The sequence below is a fragment of the Chlorocebus sabaeus genome, chromosome 11, assembly GCF_047675955.1.
Source record: "Chlorocebus sabaeus isolate Y175 chromosome 11, mChlSab1.0.hap1, whole genome shotgun sequence".
NCBI lineage: Eukaryota > Metazoa > Chordata > Mammalia > Primates > Cercopithecidae > Chlorocebus > Chlorocebus sabaeus.
Genome location: NC_132914.1, coordinates 10219757 through 10241416, shown reverse-complemented (window position 1 = coordinate 10241416; position 21660 = coordinate 10219757). Strand labels below are relative to the sequence as shown.

At 37.0% G+C, this 21660-nt stretch overlaps 1 protein-coding gene across 2 annotated transcripts in view; it reads right to left on the bottom strand.

Moving 5' to 3' along the window:
• The window catches only part of LOC103218545 (pregnancy zone protein-like), a 65798-nt gene that overhangs the window by 8647 nt on the left and 35491 nt on the right, over positions 1 to 21660 (bottom strand). For both annotated transcript variants that reach the window (XM_007967542.3, XM_037995162.2), the window contains 9 exons: positions 19479 to 19621; positions 16436 to 16585; positions 12747 to 12911; positions 10762 to 10849; positions 7862 to 7997; positions 7109 to 7337; positions 6478 to 6604; positions 6156 to 6277; positions 5885 to 5936 (listed from right to left, as the gene is read on the bottom strand). In XM_007967542.3, coding sequence (XP_007965733.3) covers positions 5885 to 5936; positions 6156 to 6277; positions 6478 to 6604; positions 7109 to 7337; positions 7862 to 7997; positions 10762 to 10849; positions 12747 to 12911; positions 16436 to 16585; positions 19479 to 19621 — 1212 coding nt within the window. The remainder of the gene's footprint in view (positions 1 to 5884; positions 5937 to 6155; positions 6278 to 6477; positions 6605 to 7108; positions 7338 to 7861; positions 7998 to 10761; positions 10850 to 12746; positions 12912 to 16435; positions 16586 to 19478; positions 19622 to 21660) is intronic.

Below are 21660 nucleotides of genomic sequence, written 5' to 3'. Positions count from 1 at the left end.
GTCATCTAAATCCAAACTTTTATTTTCCTTGGTCATTATATAACTTTTTTTTTTTTTTTTTTTTGAGACAGAGTCTCCCTCTGTCACCCAGGCCAAAGTGCAGTGGCGTGATCTCACTGCAACCTCTGCTTCCTGGGTTCGAATGATTCTTGTGCCTGAGTCACCTAAATATCTGGGATTACAGGCATGCACCACCATGCCTGACTAATTTCTGTATTTTTTGTAGAGACAGAGTTGGCCAGGCTGGTCTTGAACTTCTGATCTCAAGCGATTTGACCGCCTCCATCTCCCAAATTGCTGAGATTATAGGTGTGAGCCGCCATGCCTGGCTCAGTTATTATATAATTTCTTTGATACAGTCCAAGTTTCTCTTAAAGCTATGATTCATCTCTGTGAAGTTCATATTCATCACATACATTTGTGCTAAATTTCTATGGCTTTTCCTATAGGCATATACTTATGGTATACTTATTTCCTTCTCTTCATGATTTATATTAATTCCTGCTACTGTTAATGCTTTCCAAGAATTACATTCATTCTATTGATTTGTATTCAGTGTATACTATGTACCAGGTTCTAAGTGCAATGATACCGAAACTTTCAAAACAAATTTCCTGGCCTCCTGGAGATTTCAGTTTTAGGGGAAGAGTAAGATAAAAAGAAAAAGCAAGAGTATATTTAGTATGCTAGATGTTGATAAGTGCTATAGAGAAAATTAAAGCAGGGTTAAGTGTTTCTATGGTGAGCTAGTAAAACAAGGCAGATCAGGAAGTGCAGGATGGAGGGAGGGGGCTCCCTATGGAAAAGCTCACTGATAGAAAGTCCTATGTGAGCAGAGACTCTAAGTCAGTCAAGGAGCCAGATTTATCCAAACCTGGAGGAAGACACTTCTCGGAAAAAGGAACAAAAATAAAAGGACTCCAGAGACTGAAGAATGCCGGATGTATTCCAGTAGGAAGAAGGAGGTCAGTGTGGCCGGCATGGGGTGAGCAAAGGAGAGGTTAGGAAGATGTGAAGTCATGGGGTAGCAAGGGTTTCTTTTTTTAAAAATTTTTTTATATACTTTAAGTTCTAGGGTCCATGTGCACAACATGCAGTTTGTTACATATGTATACATGTGCCATGTTGGTGTGCTGCGCCCATTAACTCGTCATTTACATTAGGTATATCTCTTAATGCTATCCCTCCCCTTTCCCCCCACCTCACGACAAGCCCCAGTGTGTGACGTTCCCTGCCCTGTGTACAAGTGATCTCACTGTTCAATTCCCACCTATGAGTGAGAACATGCGGTGTTTGGTTTTCTGTCCTTGTGATAGTTTGCTGAGAATGATGGTTTCCAGCTGCATCCATGTCCCTACAAAGGACACGAACTCATCCTTTTTTATGAGTGCATAGTATTCCATGGTGTATATGTGACACATTTTCTTAATTCAGTCTGTCACTGATGGATATTTGGGTTGGTTCCAAGTCTTTGCTATTGTGAATAGTGCTGCAATAAACATACGTATGCATGTGTCTTTATAGCAGCATGATTTATAATGCTTTGGGTATATACCCAGTAATGCAATGGCTGGATCAAGCGGTATTTCTTGTTCTAGATCCTAGAGGAATCACCACACTGTCTTCCACAATGGTTGAACTAATTTACAGTCCCACCAACAGTGTAAAAGTGTTCCTATTTCTCCACATCCTCCCCAGCACCTGTTGTTTTTTGACTTTTTAATGATCGCCATTCTAACTGGTGTGAGATGGTATCTCATTGTGGTTTTGATTTGCATTTCTCTGATGGCGAGTGATGATGAGCATTTTTTCATGTGTCTGTTGGCTGCATAAATGTCTTCTTTTGAAAAGTGTCTGTTCATATCCTTTGCCTGCTTTTTGATGGGGTTGTTTTTTTCTTGTAAATTTGTTTGAGTTCTTTGTAGGTTCTGGATATTAGCCTTTTGTCAGATGAGTAGATTGCAAAAATTTTTTCCCATTCTGTAGGTTGCCTGTTCACTCTGGTGGTAGTTTGGTAGTTTCTTTTGCTGTGCAGCTCTTTACTTTAATTGGATCCCATTTGTCAATTTTGGCTTTTGTTGTCATTACTTTTGGTGTTTTAGACATGAAGTCCTTGCCCATGCCTATGTCCTGAATGGTATTACCTAGGTTTTCTTCTTGGGTTTTTATGGTTTTAGGTCTAACATTTAAGTCTCTAATCCATCTTGAATTAATTTTCATATAAGATGTAAGGAAGGGATCCAATTTCAGCTTTCTACATATGGCTAGCCAGTTTACCCAGCATCATTTATTAAATAGGGAATCCTTTCCCCATTTCTTGTTTTTGTCAGGTTTGTCAAAGATCAGATGGTTGTACATGTGTGGTATTATTTCTGAGGGCTCTGTTCTGTTCCATTGGTCTATATCTCTGTTTTGGTATCAGTACCATGCTGTTTTGATTACTGTAGCCTTGTAGTATAGTTTGAAGTCAGGTAGCATGATGCCTCCAGCTTTGTTCTTTTGGCTTAGGATTGTCTTGGCAATGCAAGCTCTTTTTTGGTTCCATATGAACTTTAAAGTAGTTTTTTCCAATTCTGTGAAGAAAGTCATTGGTAGCTTGATGGGGATGGCATTGAATCTATAAATTACCTTGGGCAGTATGACCATTTTCACAATACTCATTCTTCCTATCCATGAGCATGGAATGTTCTTCCACTTGTTTGTGTCCTCTTTTATCTCATTAAGCAGTGTTTTGTAGTTCTCCTTGAAGAAGTCCTTCACATCCCTTGTAAGTTGAATTCTGAGGTATTTTATTCTCTTTGAAGCAGTTGTGAATGGGAGTTCACTCATGATTTGGCTTTCTGTTTTTCTGTTATTGGTGTATAAGAATGCTTGTGATTTTTGCGCATTGATTTTGTATCCTGAGAATTTGCTGAAGTTGCTTATGAGCTTAAGGAGATTTTGGGCTGAGACAATGGGGTTTTCTAAATATACAATCATGTCATCTGAAAACAGGGACAATTTGACTTCTTCTTTTCCTAATTGAATACCCTTTATTTCTTTCTCCTGCCTGATTGCCCTGGCCAGAACTTCCAACACTATGTTGAATAGGAGTGGTGAGAGAGGGCATCCCTGTCTTGTGCCAGTTTTCAAAGGGAATGCTTCCAGTTTTTGCCCATTCAGTATGATATTGGCTGTGGGTTTGTCATAAATAGCTCTTATTATTTTGAGATACGTTCCATCAATACCAAATTTACTGAGAGTTTTTAGCATGAAGGACTGTTGAATTTTGTCGAAGGCTTTTTCTGCATCTATTGCGATAATCATGTGGTTTTTGTCTTTGGTTCTGTTTATATGCTGGATTACGTTTATTGATTTGTGTATGTTGAACCAGCCTTGCATCCCAGGGATGAAGCCCACTTGATCATGGTGGATAAACTTTTTGATGTGCTGCTGCTGGATTTGGTTTGCCAATATTTTATTGAGGATTTTTGCACTGATGTTCATCAAGGATATTGGTCTGAAATTCTCTTTTTTTGTTGTGTCTCTGCCAGGCTTTGGTATCATGATGATGTTGGCCTCATAAAATGAGTTAGGGAGTGTTCCCTCCTTTTCTATTGATTGGAATAGTTTCAGAAAGAATGGTACCAGCTCCTCCTTGTACCTCTGGTAGAATTCAGTTGTGAATCTGTCTGGTCCTGGACTTTTTTTTGATTGGTAGGCTATTAATTATTGCCTCAATTTCAGAGCCTGTTATTGGTCTATTCAGGGATTCAACTTCTTTCTGGTTTAGTCTTGGGAGAACGTATGTGTCCAGGAATTTATCCATTTCTTCTAGGTTTTCTAGTTTATTTGCGTAGAGGTGTTTATAGTATCCTCTGATGATAGTTTGTATTTCTGTGAGGTCGGTGGTGATATCCCCTTTATCATTTTTTTATTGTGTCTATTTGATTCTTCTCTCTTTTCTTCTTTATTAGTCTTGCTAGCAGTCTATCGACTTTGTTGATCTTTTCAAAAAACCAGGATTCATTGATTTTTTGAAGGGTTTTTTGCATCTCTATCTCCTTCAGTTCTGCTCTGATCTTAGTTATTTCTTGACTTCTGCTAGCTTTTAAATGTGTTTGCTCTTGCTTTTCTAGTTCTTTTAATTGTGATATTAGGGTGTCAATTTTAGATCCTTCCTGCTTTCTCTTGTGGGCAGTTAATGCTATAAATTTTCCTCTACACACTGCTTTAAATGTGTCCCAGAGATTCTGGTATGTTGTATCTTTGTTCTCAATGGTTTCAAAGAACATCTTTATTTCTGCCTTCATTTCGTTATGTACCCAGCAGTCATTCAGGAGCAGATTGTTCAGTTTCCATGTATTTGAGCAGTTTTGAGTGAGTTTCTTAATCCTGAGTTCTAGTTTGATTGCACTGTGGTCTGAGAGAAAGTTTGTTATAATTTCTGTTCTTTTACATTTGCTGAGGAGTGCTTTACTTCCAACTATTTGGTCAACTTTGGAATATGTGCGCTGTGGTGCTGAGAAGAATGTATATTCTGTTGATTTGAGGTGGAGAGTTCTGTAGATGTCTATTAGGTCCACTTGGTGCAGAGCTGAGTTCTAAGTGCATTAAAAGTTTACACTTTAACTTTGGGGGGATATGGGAGATTCCTGAAAGGGTTAGAGAAGACAAGATACATGATCTGACACATGCTTTAAAGGATCCCTCTCGCTGAAGGGGAACAAGAAAAGATGATCAGGAGACCAGTTAGAAAGCTATTGAGAGCCTGCAAGAGAAAGGACTAGAATCATAGAGATGGAGAGAAGTGGGTAGATTCCTGATATAATTTGAAGGTGAAATTGACTAGATTTGTGCATGGATTAGGTAGGGAGTATAAGGAAAAGAATGTAGTAAAGAAGAACTCCAAAGTGTTTCTCTCCCAGCAAGTAGAAGAACAGATTTTTCATCATGTGAGATGAAGGAAATTGAAGGAGGAGCAGGTTTGTGAGGAAGAGCAGATACTCAGTTTTAAACTTGCTAATTTTGATACGCCTATGAGACGTACAAGCCTGTAAGTGGAGAGGAGTGGGCAGTTGAACACATGAGTTTGAGTTCAGGAAAAAGGTGTGGATCCAAGTTGTATATTTTTGGACACAAGTACATAGTTGTTATTAAAGCCATTGACTAGATGATTTTATCAAGGGATCTTCATATAGAGAGGAGAGAGCTGCAGACTAAGCATTATCGTCAAGATGATTATAGATGGCACAGAGTTGCTTTTTTAATGATAATTTAAATAAACTTTAAAAAGTGTTAGCTTTTCCCCCTCTCTTTCAATATAGTGGTAATTTTTATATTGTTATATTAATGATATTAGTATAATGTTGGTTTTCTATACAAGTTAGTGACCTGGAGTTTCTCTTAAAATAACTTGTTTAAGTAAAAACCTGAGTGCATTTAAACTGTTAATTGAATGGTAAATCATACTAGCGTCACACAGATATTTCAATATTTTGAACATGGTTTAGAAAGACATTTGAGAAACAGATGTATCAGAAAGAATCCTGTCCTGACGTCAACAGCCTTAGTCCTTATTATTAGGTAAAAGCTTTTAAGCTTTTAATCAAGACTTTTATTTCTCTATGCCCATTTCTTGATTCTTAAAATACAATAATAATACTTTAAACTGAAAAGTACTTTCTATTTATTTCCCTAAGAAAGTTGAGGCTCATTCCAAGTGGTTTTCATTAGGACAATGTTTTTCATCAAATGTACTTAGATTTTGAGGAGGGTAAGAGTTTCTCTTTCTCTCTCTCTCTCTCTCTCTCTCAGAGAAAAACATGCCTCCAAAAGACATTCCACAGCTGTATACTCTGGCAAGTCACTTAACATGAAATTTTTCTCTATTTATTACACTTACCCGATGCACACAGCAGCGTGTTGAAAGTTTCCTCCTTTGCTATTCCTTCAGGCTTTATATTGACAAAAAATAAAAAGAAAAAAGTAAAGCAATACTGAATGTATAAAAGAACAATTCAACACTTGAAAGCAAAGGAGAAAATGCTGGTGAAAAATTGGATTGCAGATCTATCCACATTCTTGGGAATTAAATGTCACTGTCAGATGCATATTAGATAACACTGTATGAAATAATAAGGGCTCTGAGACTCACAGAGAGTAAACTCACATACCTCAACTAGTAAGGGCTTGACTACAGTGTCCTTCTGCACAAGTGGTGGGATATCAGTCAACTCATTGTTACACGCTTTCTGAGAATGCACGGCTTCTGCAGTAGCTGTGAAATTCACCTTTCCTGGGGAACAAAGTTCTTAAGAGTTAAATGGTGATTCTATATTGAACGGTTTCTTCTTTTTCAGTTTCCCCAGTGTATCTAGTGGTTATCTTCCTCTTGATTAGTATTAAAGGAGGAGAAAAAGTATGTATTGGGGTCAGTGCAGAAAAAAAATCATCTGAGCACATGAAGTGGAATTTGCTAATAGCGTTACTACTCACCCAGTGACTTTGGAGTCACAGTCCAGGACACGGTTTTCTGCCCATTTCTACAGACACAGTGAGATTCTTCATTCTTCTCTGTTGGGACAGCCAGGAAAGCGGAAGAGACTTCTAGCTGCACAATGACCTGTCCCCCCACACCCAAGCACAAGTTTATGAAGAGACGCAGAACAGGATGAATACTGGGGAAGGTGCTCTGTGCATCAGGTAAGTGGACTGAGGGACAACGCCCGTCAGTCCAGAGGCGCTGAGAAGCTATGCAAACATGGCCAGCTGTATCAGACACTTTGTAGTTTAGGTGTTTGAAACAAGAAAATGGAAAAACTGACAGGAGTTAGGATAAGTGTTTAGGATTTAGCCTTGTGCCAACAGAAGAAAGAGGTGTTTAGTGAAAAACATGAAGCAACCAGGTGGACATAATGTCTGAATTTAGGAAGACACAGATGCAGGAGCCTGAATGAATATAACCTTACCACCTTGGACCTGTCAGGTACCTTTTCTTTTCGTACTAGGTCTGTTCCAAAATTAGGATATATCATATGCAGTTCTGATTTCCTGGGTTACCTAGGAGACCTGGTAATGAATGGTGACTATCTCCTATTCTCATTCACTTCCAGAGAAGTGCCCTTACCCGAATGCAAATGGACAAGTAGTTAAACACAGTGGCTTTGAGTGTGAAGGCTTCTCCTCGCACCACAGAATAAGGGAGGGTGAGTTCCAGGAAGAAAGGCTGGAAGGCTTGAAGAGACACGACAGGAGAGAGGCCAAACCCTGTGGTTCCAGACAAGCAGAACGCGCTGGCCATCCACTCCGTGATGGTGTCAGGGACCTGAATCACCAGGTCTCTTACACCTGATGAGCTAGTGAAGGAGCAGAGAAGAGGAGTGTGAGCAAATCTCTCTCTCTCTCTCTTTTTTTTTTTTTTTTTTTAACACAAAGCATGGGTGATCCTAGAACATGATAACTCAGTAACCTAGTGTGGTAAATGCTAAACTTGATCTAAGGGTTGGTGTTTCTGGTAAGGTCTTAAAGTTTTTTTTGTCCCTACCTCCCTTAGTCCCTCCTTCCCTCCCTCCCTTTCTTTCTTCCTTTTTTCTTTCATTCTTTCCTTCCTTTTGTTGTTTCTTTCAATCTCCCTCCCCTCCCCTTCCCTTTCCTTTATTTAAGAGGGCTGGTGGCATCCTACTTTCTATTATTTATCTATAGACCAAATTAGAAAAATAATTAGCATTGTTTAATTATGAGATAAATGAACTATAAACCTAAATATTTACCAGCAAAGAGCAGAACAGAACTAAAAGGATCAGGAATCCGGGATAAAGTCAGTCATACAGCAGGATTCAAACCCTTTCCTAAACTAAATTCCAGGCAACACACAACTTACTTGACTACTACCAAATCCCAGATCCAGGTCTCAGGGAAGTACTTCCGGACTATCTCTTCCACTTGCAATATCTGAGGTTCTTCTTCGACCATTGGGCACATTATTTCTCCTAGGGGTAAGCCTCGCAGACCTCGTCCTGGAAGACAACACACAGGCCTCAGTGTGAACCTCATTTTTTATAATCCATTTCTTATTGCTGCCTTATTTCTCAAGTGGAATAAGGTCATATGCTCAGGGAATGTTTATTATTGGAACAATTTAATCTATCAGCTTGCTATTTTGTTCACTTTCCCATAGAAAAGCTAATCCTATTTTTTCTTCAAACAGAATCTAGAGCTAAATATATTTTTCTTTATAAATAAAAACAAATGACTTGTACATGTACCTCCTGAATCTAAAATAAAAGTTGATTAAAAAAAAATGTAGTTCTCTCTAGGATGATTATTCAACTGGTGAAGAGAAGGATAAAGAGTAACTTAATACATCAAATATTGCTTTTACACTGAAATTGTGTTCACATGTCTTCTGTTTGCAGTGAGAATCAAACAAGAGGAATGGATATTAGTTAAGCAAGATGATTTCAGGAATGATTTTTTGTTTGTTTGTTTCAACATTGAATTAATATGGAGATATAAACAATAAGCAACAGGATTCAGTAGAGTATGTGGTATAGACAATGGGGAGTCAGGAATGAAAAGACAATCAACTTTAGTTAGGCTGGAAAAGACTTAACCAAAGCGGAACCTAAGATGATCATTCATGGATGGGAGGCGGAGGAGAATGGAGAGGCATTCCCAGGAAACGACTGTGCAAACATATACACAAAGGTGGAAGGGTGCTTCACAGGGATAATAAAAATTTACCCTCTAGAGTAGAATGGCTATTTTCAGGATGTGTTTCCCAAAATTATGTAAACAGGAGGTGTAATATATAATAAAACATCATGAAGGCTAGGACAAATAAATAAGGTCTGTTAAGGTGGGAGTTAGTTAGCTTGATAAAGAAGAAATTGATATTCCAGAGATCAGAAGATATATGTATATATAAGATATATATAATCTTAATATATTATTAATATTATCTTAAATATCTTTATTATAATATTATTCTATAATATATCTTCTGATCTCTGGGGCATCACTTTCTTAAGATAATTATATATGTGTGTAATGTGTGTAATTATAAATACATATATGATACATATAAAATAATAGATGTGTTCTTTTAAAACCTTAAATGCAATAATCTTATGAATTCTGGAAGTAGTGACTATGTTTGAGAAATAAGTGACTTGAGAAAAGCAGTGTTTAAGGGCATGCGGGATAGATGGAGGTAAAGAAAAGCTGGAGGCAAGGAAGGTAAATTAAAATGGTTTTTCAGTAATCTGGCTATGAAATAATGACAGACAGACTAAAGTGATGTAACTGAAAATGAGAAGGAGAAAATGGATAAGCAACAAACACCAAAAGAAAAATTTGCGTAGAATATTATAGAATATTTGGGGTCAGAGTGTAATGATGTGCTGTGAGTTTTCAGGTTTTCTGAATCATACCTTTGTTTCCATTGATCTGTTTTCTCTTAGGGTTAAAAAGAAAATACACACTTAGTGAAATGAAAGTGAATTAATCATGCTTTTCAGTTTCTTTTTTTTAAACAAACATGCCATTAAAGGAATCATGATTTTTTTTTTCTTTTACAATCACAATACCTCAGTGAGTTTGGTGTTGTCATTCTGACTTCAGATTTAAAGAAATTGAGCCTCTAAAAGGTTAAGTGAGTCTGCAAATTTCCAAAGTCACATAGTCATAACAGAGAGGAGTGTGATGAAAAATTGTCCCTTTGTTCCTAAAACAGTGTTCTTTTTTCACTATACAGGAATTTTTTTTTTTTTTTTTTTTTTCTGGGGAGGAAATATCCTTAATGACTCCTTTGTTTCCAACTACAACATTACTCCTTGCCTTCCCAGGCAATGAATCTGCTGTATTAAAATGTGTTTATTCCTTTTTCTTTTTTAAAAAACACTTCTTACTGCCATCCTCATTTTTTATTAAAAAGTAAATTGGGTAGACCTTCAAGCATGCAGAGAAAATTTTCTCTAGGTCTGATGGCAGTAGAAAAGAATTTTGAGTTAGGCGCTTTTCAACTTTTCCTCATTTCCAGGTATACTTGAAACACACAAAGAGACTATGCAGAGGTAGTGTATCTGCCAAAAGTTGCATTACTCTCTTTTTGCTCAATATTACATAAATCACTTCACTTTCCATAAGAACATATGACAGAGACAGTTAATATGCACATGAGCCTTCCCATTTCTCAGCCTCTTTTGCATTTAGGGCAGGAACATGAGTGGAAGTGATGTAAACCATTCCTACCCCTGGCTTTAAGAGTCACATGCAACCTCCTTCCCCATAGGTATGACCCTGAAAGCCACGTTGGCGATGGCAGAGTCACCAGAGGAAGGTAGACTGGTTCTCTCTGACTCACTGTTTGGCACGGAGCTGTTCTGGAGAGCGTCTGAACTCACAAGTAGATTTTGTATAAGCAAAAACCAAACTATTGTATGCTTACCCACTGAGACGTGGGAGTTTGTTTGTTACTGCCATTTAATCTAATTCTGACTAATTCAGGTATCGAATCCACCATGGATAAGGAAGATCTAAAACAGCAAGACTATTAAAAGCAAAAACAAAAAGGTAGTTGATTTTGATGTCATAGAGAAAATAACAATAATTGCTTAAAAATCCTCTATTTGAGGAAAAAATATTATTTGGGGCTAACTTACCAAGAAGTTGCTGCAGTCTCAAGATCCAATACTTAGAAAAATAGCTTTTCACCTTAAACCAACCCAATAAAGCACAATTTTTCTTCTACTTTGTCAAACAAATAAATCGCACCCTTACCTCCTTTTATGCTGACACGCAATCTTCGTGGTAGACACAAAGGTGGCTTATGGATTTTTGAGTTGGTAAAAATATCTAATCCTATGGCCTGAAAAAAATTAATTGTTAAAGTATAGTGGCAATCCAATCTTGAGACTGTAAGTAAATTCCTGAATTTGTGTTGTACTTTCACTATTATGTTACGTATAGCTCATAGGCTCATCATGAAAATTACACATAATGAGGATAGCTATTTGTAAATACGAAAACAGAGTCATAGAAAGTCAAGTTCATTAAGCTATTGAGTGAACAGGAGTGGGAATTCAAACCTGTTTCAGATTCTTATTTCTAAATATTGTCTGGTATATTCTAATGCTCCTTAATTTTTTTTTGCATCCTTAAAACGGAGTATTTTAGACTTCCTTTTCTGCATGAAACAAATATCCATGTCTATGCATGCATATAGAGAGCTCTCCTTATGGCTTTATTGCAGAGAGAATTTTTCTGCTTATTTCTTGTTATTTTAAATGGAAGGTTTGCATATTGGAGGTTGTTCTTTACAATCTTAGTAAACTCTGTTTTGTTTATGTTTTACCAGAAGATATGGCTTTTCCTGAATATCTATGCTTAACTCATTTCTGTGGTCCCTTCCTCTTTTTTATCAGTTTCTTTTAATTGTCTCAAATGTCTGCATCTAAAACCTACATTCAGATGCCCACAGTTGTCTACAGTCCACCTGTTTCCGCCTTCCCCCTTCTTCAACGTTAGTCACAGATAAATATTATTTGCTGTTTTATCTCAGAGTATTTGGGAAACTGTGGGACTCCTGAGCACAGTTGTCAATGGGGGTTGCGTACGCAACAGAAAGAAATAAACCAGAAATAAATGTTTAGAGATTAAACAGCTAGTTAATAAACCAAGAAGTATTCTTTTCATCCTTCTACCATCTGATTTATGATTCCAGAAGGTCCAGAAGAGAGAGATTTAAATGGCTTTCAGCTAAGCTGTAGGCCTCTATCAGATGAATGACATATTTTCCTGATGGTATGATGAAAGTTTTTAGTGCTTTTTGATAGTGATAGGATTTAATTTCACAACCTGAATAATTCTGCTCAGTTAATACTAAGTAATTACATTTTTAACACATCTTGACATTTCTAATACAAGTTTTGTTAATCTTTTCTTAATGAAAGACAACTTTAAGTTTTCCTGGAATTTTATTGCCCTGTGAGGACTAAAGTTTTGCACTTTATGTATTCAATCCTGTATTCATTCAACAAGCTTTTTTTGTTTTTTGTTTTTTTCTGAGACGGACTTTTGCTCTGTCGCCCAGGCTGGAGTGCAGTGGTGCAATCTCAGCTCACTGCAAGCTCCGCCTCCCGGGTTTACGCAATTCTCCTGCCTCAGTCTCCCAAGTACCTGGGACTACAGGTGCCCACCATCACGCCCGGATAATTTTCTTTTGTATTTTTAGTACAGACGGAGTTTCACCGTGTTAGCCAGGATGGTCTTGATCTCCTGACCTCGTGATCTGCCTGCCTCGGCCTCCCAAAGGCTTACAGGCGTAAGCCACAGCGCCTGGCCTCATTCAGCAAGTGTTTATTGTGCAAATGACTGAGATGGTGGCCGTCAACAAGGTGCTCACCTTTTCAAGAGTGTCAGAGACATTGTAGAAAATATTTTGTTTTGGTTTTCTCACATATTGGAATCTCCAAGAGTCCCTGAGAGGGGAATATGATGGTGGTAAGCAGCTTTGGGATCCATTTGGTTAAGAATTGGGGCCTAAAAGTAAACCACTTGCTGTTTAAGGTGGTAGAGAAAGTCATGTGTAAACATCTGTATGTCCATAAAGTTCTCTGTCTCTGAGATTTCAATATTTTTCTGTTAGTTATCATTGTGTTAGAGGGAGGGGAGAAAAGATCCTAGAGCTTAGAAGTCCATTGTTTCTCCATCTAAACAGAGATGTAGAAATCAATTTTTGTTATGCTTTAGGAAAAAAAAATTACCATGAAGGTACTGTAAATGTCATCGCCCTCCAGGTCTTGCTTTGGTGTGGAAGTGATTCCTCTGTGAGTTGTGTCTTTTGCAATGTTGCACTTTTCATCATATTCATCTGCAGGACCTCCAACTCTAAAGGTAAATGGAGTCTTCACTGGTAGCAAGTTATAGACCTGCAACATTGAGAGAACAAAGAAAATCCCTTTCTTTTAAACAAATTTTAAAATGTGATAATGTCCCACAGGCAATTTAAAAGATTATGGTGTTTATTCAACATACCCATGAAAAGCAACACAGAGAATCATGGAGTGATACCAAAGGTCATGGATTCTAATTCTTTGGTTGTGCAAAAGAAAGTAATATATAGAGTGATGAAACGAATTGATCAAAATCTCAAAATTCATTTTGGTTGAGTAAAAATAAAAGAGTCTCTATTTCCCAGAAAAAAAAAAAAAAATGCCTACTTGTAAAAGAAAGTAGAAAATATGGACGTCAGAGCCACGTAATGAAAAACTAAAAACCACTCACAGTCCCCTCACCTAAAATAATCCCCGTAAATACTTGATTCATTTCCTTTTTCCATTTCATATGATTAAGGCTGTATCAAGTTTTCTTTTTAGTCTACTATGTTAGGACCAAGTTTAGCTTAAGAAAAATCCAGGTGCAGGGACAACTGAGAAATAATTCAATTCCACTTCGGTTTTGCCCAGAGCCTAGTGTAAGGCCACCTGCTCAGGTATACAGTGTTCAGGCCATTAAACACACCTGCAGACCTTCTAATGTGGCTTCTGTCACTTGTCATCTGTGCTACTGTAATAACTTAGTAACTGTTCTTGTGCTTTCATTCTTGCTCCCAGACTCCTAGCAGCAAATATGATCTTTTTAGTAGATTCATCTCAATTGTCCACTCTCCTGTGTAAATTTCCTCATTGATTTACCATTGCATTTACTATCAACTCCAAACTCCACACCAAGTAAACAGAGCCTGCCATGATCTTCCTAGTTTTTCATCCTACCTGCAGCCTCTATCATCCTCCCCTCTCACTGTTACATAGTAGGTGATTACCTTTTCCTTTTCAGTACACTCCAAATTCATTCTGACTCAAAATCTTTGGCATGCAGCTTCCATTTTTTGTAAACTTGCTCTGTCCTCTCCACTATTCTCCAATGTAAAAATTTCAAAATTACTCAACTATTTCAAAAATTTCTCAGCACTTTTATTCTTGATGTCAATACTCTGTTTATTCTTTTCATGGTATTTATAAAAATCTGGAATTATATATTTATATATTTTTGTTGCTTGCTTATTTGTTTTTATATCTCACAAGGTTATAAATCAAAATTGTAAAAGACCAAATCTGGATTGTCCATCATTAATAATCCTGGTCTCAAAACAAAGTCCATCTTATAGTCAAGATGCAGTAAATATTTCTTAAATCAATAAGTGAACCATGAAGCCAATAAAATACAAGGTTATTCTGAAATTGCTTCATTGCAAGAGACATTTTTAAAGACAACATTGAACGGAAACTCTCTTTTGTCCACACTTAAAACCAGGGAGTGAGTGTCTGGATTTTAAGAAAAGCATAAAATTTTTGCATAATTTCTTGAAATTATATTAGTGGTGGGTTAGGAAGTGGATTTAAAAGAAAAGAAATTAGAATCGAATTCCTCCTTTAAAATGCATTGCTTTTATCATCAATTTCTTATTGTTGCCTTATTTCTCAAGTGGAATAGGTCATGTGCTCAGGGAATGTTTATTATTGGAACAATTTAACCTACCAGTTTGTTATTTTGTTCACTTTCCTGTAGAAACGCTAACCCTATTTTTAATATATCCTAGTTGTGTTTTCTTCATCGTAATATTAAATTAATAATACCCTTCTCAAATAATTATTATTTATTTACTCACTCATTAAAAATGTTTCAATCATCTATTGTACGTAAGATTCTGTGCTAGGCAAGATGATAGAGTCAAGACCTATCAGTATGTGTCTTCAAGAGACCCATCTCATGTGCAAAGACACACATAGGCTAAAAATAAAGGAGTGGTGGAAAATTTACGAAACAGAGAAAACAGAAAAAAGCAGAGGTCATAATCCTAGTTTCTAATAAAACAAACTTTAAATCAACAAAGATGAAAAAAGACAAGGGCATTACATAATGGTAAAGGGTTCAATTCAACAAGAAGAGCTAACTACCTAAATATATATGCACCCAATACAGGAGCACCTAGTTTCATAAAGCAAGTTCTTAGAGAATTACAAAGAGACTTAGACTCCCACACAATAATATGGGAGAGTTTAACACTCCACTGACAATATTAGACAGATCATCAAGACAGAAAATTAACAAAGATATTCAGGACCTGAACTCAGCTCTGGATCAAGTGGACCTGATAGATATCTACAGAACTCTCCATCAAAAAACTTCTTCGTTTCTGCCTTAATTTCATTATTTACCCAGGAGTCATTCAGGAGCAGATTATTCAATTTGCATGTAATTGTGTGGTTTTGAGTGAGTTTCTTATCTTGAGTTCTAATTTGATTGCGCTGTGGTCTGAGAGACTGTTTGTTATTATTTCAGTTCTTCTGCATTTGCTGAGGAAGGTTTTACTTCCAATTATGTGATCAATTTTAGAGTAAGTGCTATGTGGTGATGAGAAGAACTGAAATCATAACAGTCTTTCACCATCTCACACCAGTCAGAATGGTGATTATTAAAAAGGCAAGAAACAACAGATAGGGGTGAGGTTGGAGAGAAAAAGGCACACTTTTACAAAGTTGGTGGGAATGCAAATTAGTTCAACCACTGTGGAAGACAGTGTGGCGATTCCTCAAAAATCTAGAAGCAGAAATACCATTTGATCCAGCAATCTCATTACTGGGTATATACCCAAAGGAATAGAAATCATTCTATTATAAATGTTCATTGCAGCACTATTCACAATAGCAAAGACATGGAATCAACCTAAATGCCCATCAATGATAGACTGGATAAAGAAAATGAGGTACATATACACCATGGAATACTATGCAGCCATAAAAAATGAGATCATATTCTTTGCAGGGACATGGATGGAGCTGGAAGCCGTTATCCTCAGCAAACTAATGCTGGAATGGAAAATCCAACACTCAATGTTCTCACTTATAAGTGGGAGCTGAATGCTGAGAACACATGAATACATGGCATGGAACAACCCACATTGGGGCCTGCTGGGGTGGGGGCAGGGGGAGGGACAGCATCAAGAAGGATAGCTAATGGATGCTGGGCTTAATACCTAGGTATTATCTCTGTTCACTGATGACATGATCCTATATCTAGAAAACCCCTAGATAGGTGATGGGTTGATCTGTGCAGCAAATCACCATGGCAAATGTTTACCTATGTAACAAACCTGTACATCTGGCACATGTACCCCAGAACTTAAAATAAAAGTTAAAAAGAAAGATTCTGTGCCAGGCATAGCACAGATTGTTTTGGCAAGCAAGATTGCTCCCTCAATGAGAATATAACAGAGAATACAATGGGATAAAGTATGTAAAGTACTTTATGCAATTTCTGCTTGTTGTGGAACTACACCATGCCTCTTACTCTGAAGAACTTGTTTTTTGCAAACATTTTTGGAACTTGAACTTCCAAAAATGATCTTATCGTGTGAGCATTTCATGATCTCCAAGGCTGGAATGGGACTCACGGATTGAGGTGAGAGCTCAGCTTCAGGCTTCATGAGCAGCACACTCTGGTCTACAGCACGGAGGGCACAGAGGGAGAGGGGCGTGGCTGTCAGTTTCAGGTGGGTGTTTGAGGCTGGCAGGCTCTGAGCTGAGGAGAATCTCAAAGTTACCTGTAAAGAGGATGTGATTAAAGCAGACACTTTTATAATTATTACAGTAACCAGCCCTCCTTCTACTCCAGGTTAAGGGTAGTCTTTCCTACACTTCCTTTCTCTTTATTCATCTTAGAGCAGGATTAAGAGATGAACAGACTAGGAACTACCAATTCAGTGTCTCTGGAACAACCTGGAAATGTGATGCCAGTTAAGTCAGGTTTTCTATTCCTTACATAACTGGTGAAATATAAATTGACTTTAATCATATAGAAATAAAACGCTGCATAGAATTGAAAACACACGTACAACAAAGATGCATACCTTGCTATCACTGACCTATCTCTGTGCGGTGTTTTTGTGATGACTGTGTATAATTTGCATGGTGATATGAAAATCACATTTCACCCCTGAGACCAGTCAACAGAAGTCTCCTCCAGTTGGCAGTCTCATTCATCTGAAATTCTAAAGCAGTGTGGGACTGTGCATCATGATTAGGGATTTATTGGTCCGTTGAATAAAATAAATATCTAATATACAGCCTAAGAGTTAATTGGTTCAGGCAATTTAAACAATGGTTAATAAAGAACAACAGGAAATTGTGCAGAATCTTCCCAAAGATTTGATTCTACTTTGGCCAAAAAAATTAATTGCTGAGTAAATCTATTAGTTCCTTCTGTTGATATAGACATTTCTTGAGTAGAATCTGAGTTATACAGTAGTAGCATCAGGTAACTTCCTCGACTCTTGGACTGAAAACTGATTTGTATTGGAATGAAATATCAATATGTTTAGCTAAATAACATCTGACTTAGGTTGCTAAATTTCACTATGACAATCCAGCTTTGTGGTCTACTGAATTAATATAGCAGTTTGGAATCACTTATCAGAAGACATATATGAAAAAAATCAGTGACTATTTATCTTCAAGATGCAGTAGCATTCATCTTTCTAATTCAATATACTATGAAAACATTGCTTATGGAAAATCTCTTTGAAATATATTTGTTATTTTTAGAAAATTTAAGTTCATTAAAATATGTTAGTAACTGTCCATGTCAAAAGAACAAGTAATTTGGGATTATAATAAACTAAAAACACTATTAACAAGAAGTGGACATGTTAGAAAATAGAAAATGTTTTACTGATATGAAATGCAACTTTAAGGCATATTTCAAAGCAATCTGTACCTCATATATTATATTAATTATTACCAATGTTATTCTTAAGGAATAATTATATCCAGTTGAGTATAACAAATGATTCCAACTATTACATAATATTTAATGTGTACGCTAAATTTGTTGTTTTTAAGTGAAGAAATAAGTATACGAAGTTTGAATAGAAAACTATTTTTCTCTGTTTCATCAAAGATTAAAAAAAATTTAAATGTATCATTTTGCAAGGATGCATGTCTGATTTGGGATCTTTCCTCACATCCTCAGTGCACTATTTATTTGCTCACCATCCCGCCAAGATGTCTCATTTTAGGGTGCTTAATTTGTAATTTTAATAGATCTACTGTTTTTCTAATTTTTGTGGTAGTCAACTTTCTTCTGAATCTTCTTATGAATTTTTGTCCATATTATTTTTTACAACTGATCTTCAGTTCCGATCAATGATGATTTAAAAGGTATTTAACATGAAGTAATTGAATATAATGTCCACGGGCTTTTGCTTCTATGGTGAAGTTGTATACTGTTGCACAGGGACTGTCACAGGTTTTGCAAAATCAGAAGTGTTTTTCAGACTGGAGTCCAGGGAGAAAGTCACTTTTCTGCCAATTCTGTTTTATAGTACTTCTCTCATTTCCAGAGTGTGAAGAGGATACTGACCCACCCGAAAGAGATCCCACAGAGAGAACGAATAAGATGTGCTGAAAGCCGGAGCATAACTTGGCCATTCCGAGATTTAACAACCAACTAACTACCCATCATTAACAGTAAAGGTACTGAAGCATGAAGGAGTCTCTTCCCAGTGGGTGTGAAACACACAGAAATGCAAACAGAACAGACACTATGCTTCTTGGACACACCATCCAGGTTTAATAGCACTCTTTAGTCAGGTGGAATTAAAGGTTTACATCAGAATCCACTGTGTATTTTTCTTATTTCACTGTATATTTAAAACAAGATAACCTAAATATAGGTCTCAGGGCAGAAATGTTCACTTGCTATAAACACATTTTGTTTTAATCTCCACAAAGCCCATGTTAAAAAAAAAAAAAAAAAAAAATCCTTCCAGGTTTATTTGAAAACAGGCATTTGAAGTAGGCAGCTCTTATCTGATTGCTAACGTTAGGATTATGCTGCCAGAGTAGTGAAAATCAGATAAACAGCACCAAATTCTGTTGGAATAAAGCATACTTGCATCTCAGTGAGCTTCACATGGCAGCTCTGCATTCCTTAAATAAAAAATATGCCATTTGAACCTATGTTAAATGTTTGTGCTATCATTATTTTTAGAGTGTCCAGGCTGTTTCTCATCTGTTCTATATTATCAAGCAGAGTTTAAACTCATGACAACTTACTGGTGTCTGTAGCGGTACATGGAAGTGTGCCAGCGTATGATGGGGTACAATTGGCACAGCCTTATGAGGCATCAGTTTTAATCGAAAATATTAGCAACAAAAGATTTTAAAATTAAAACTATTAAAGGTTTATAGATGACTTGATTTTAAAATTCATATGAATTTTATAACAAAACAAGAGACTTTTAAAAAACTGTGTTTATGATTGCCTATTTTGGATGTCAGCACTAGACCTCTCAGTATGACATCACTCTCTGCCTTTAGAAGTAGTTGGGAGAAATGTTTTAGGAGCACCGTAGGCCTATTTTCCTTATTACCTTCTTTTCCACACATCACAATGGGAGAAGAATAAAAGGACTAGTCTTAAACAAAACAACCCACCTTGTTGGCAAAACAGTTTTCAATCTCAAGCTTGTCGGCGTCTGCAACAATTTCTCCATTAGGTAAAACAGTGTAAACAAGCAGGTAAGCACGAGGAGCGGAGTTTGATTCCACTCGAAAGGAGAAGGAAAACACCCCTTTCACTGGAGAGTTGAAAAAGAAGAACAAGTCCAATATCATACATTAGCAACAGAACATCTTTTTTTTTTTTTTTTTTTTTTTTTGAGACAGAGTCTCGCTCTGTCGCCCAGGCTGGAGTGCAGTGGCCGGATCTCAGCTCACTGCAAGCTCCGCCTCCCGGGTTTCCGCCATTCTCCTGCCTCAGCCTCCGGAGTAGCTGCGACTACAGGCGCCCGCCACCGCGCCCGGCTAGTTTTTTTGTATTTTTAGTAGAGACGGGGTTTCACCGTGTTAGCCAGGACGGTCTCAATCTCCTGACCTCGTGACCCGCCCTTCTCGGCCTCCCAAAGTGCTGGGATTACAGTCTTGAGCCACCGCGCCCGGCCAGCAACAAAATTATCAATTTTATTTTTTAAAAAGGCATTTCCAACTATGGACTTTATTTACATTTGGAGCACACTGAAGTAAGAAAAAACCTGCATTTATACCACTGTGCAGGTAGTAGTGTTCAATAAATATATGCTGAGCTAATGAAGTTTTCCCTTAAAATGACATTTCCTTAATCCTTAACATGAGCTAATGACAGTTTTCCTATATCAGGTTTAATTGTTCATTTCCTCTGCTTAAGAAGCAAAAAGACATTTAATAAATGTCTCTATTTCTAAATTGAAATATATTATTCAGAAAGCAGTCAAGAGAGAAGAAAGAGAACTTCTAGACACTTTTGGTTATAATTCTTGTGTGTAAGGGCAACATAAAGAAGGCAACACAGTCTTTTTGTTCAGGTCATTTATCATACAGCAGGGATACAGACACGAATCACATAAAAAGCCTTGTGAGCCTTTGATTTTTATAATAGAATTCTGTGTGTTCATCTTAGTGGTAGTCCTCTGTGTGAACGACATAGTGCTTATGTAACCTTCCACTTGATTTTTTTCATAAATGTTCTAAGTTTGATCTTTGTAGCATAAAATTATTCTTTAAAAATTGTACCCTTCCCGTATCTACAAAAGATTTGAGGGCAGCTTTCATGAAAATACAGAGGAACAGCAGTCAAAATTTGAAACAGTAAGATGAAAGCCAAATAAACGTGGAATTCTGGAGCAGGGTTAAACATTTCAGGAGTTAATTTTATTAGGAAGCTGCAACAAAGTGGTTATTATACTAGAGTACTTAAGGTTTTCATTGAGTTTCCGAAATGTCAAAGACAAAGTCAAAACAACTATTTACATAGCTGTCATTGAATAAAATGAAGTATATCTTTTCTTAAAGAGAGAGACACTTCTCCCCACCCCACCACCTTAGGACTCAATCCATACAGGATTTAAACTCCACTGCAGAAACAAACTTTGAAGATACTGCTTTGTTAGGCAGTAACTTTTTCGTACGTTATTAGAGACAACCTTACCTGCTCTAAAAAAATCAGTACAATGTCGAATAACATAAAATCAAGGATTAAATGGAAATTTAGAGTCAATGTTTCATATGTGAATGAATGTATTCAAATTTTGTGTTTATTTCAAGCAGAAAGAAAACAATCAGTAAGAGATTATATAGACCTAAGAGATGTTACAGACCTAAGAAGAACCTATGGTGAGCGGGGTCTTAGAGTGTGGGTATTACATCCTTATCATGACCTTAGAAGCCTCTTTCTGGCTCAAAAAGACTGGGAGAAAGTCTATGAAAAAAAGGTTTTCATCTAGAAGTAGAGTTACAGGAAATTTATTAAGAGGCTAATCTGGAGCTCAAAAAATTACAAACAAACATTAATATTTTAAAATCATACTTAAATTCATAATTAATTAAAAAGGTATTTTAGGCTGGGTGTGGTGGCTCAGGTCTGTAATCCCAGCACTTTGGGAGGCTGAGGCAGGTGGATCACAAGGTCAGGAGATCGAGACCATCCTAGCTAACATGGTGAAACCCCGTCTCTACTAAAAATACAAAAAATTAGTCGGGCGTGGTGGCGGGCACCTGTAGTCCCCACTACTCAGGAGGCTGAGGCAGGAGAATGGCGTGAACCTGGGAGGCAGAACTTGCAATGAACCAAGATGGCGCCACT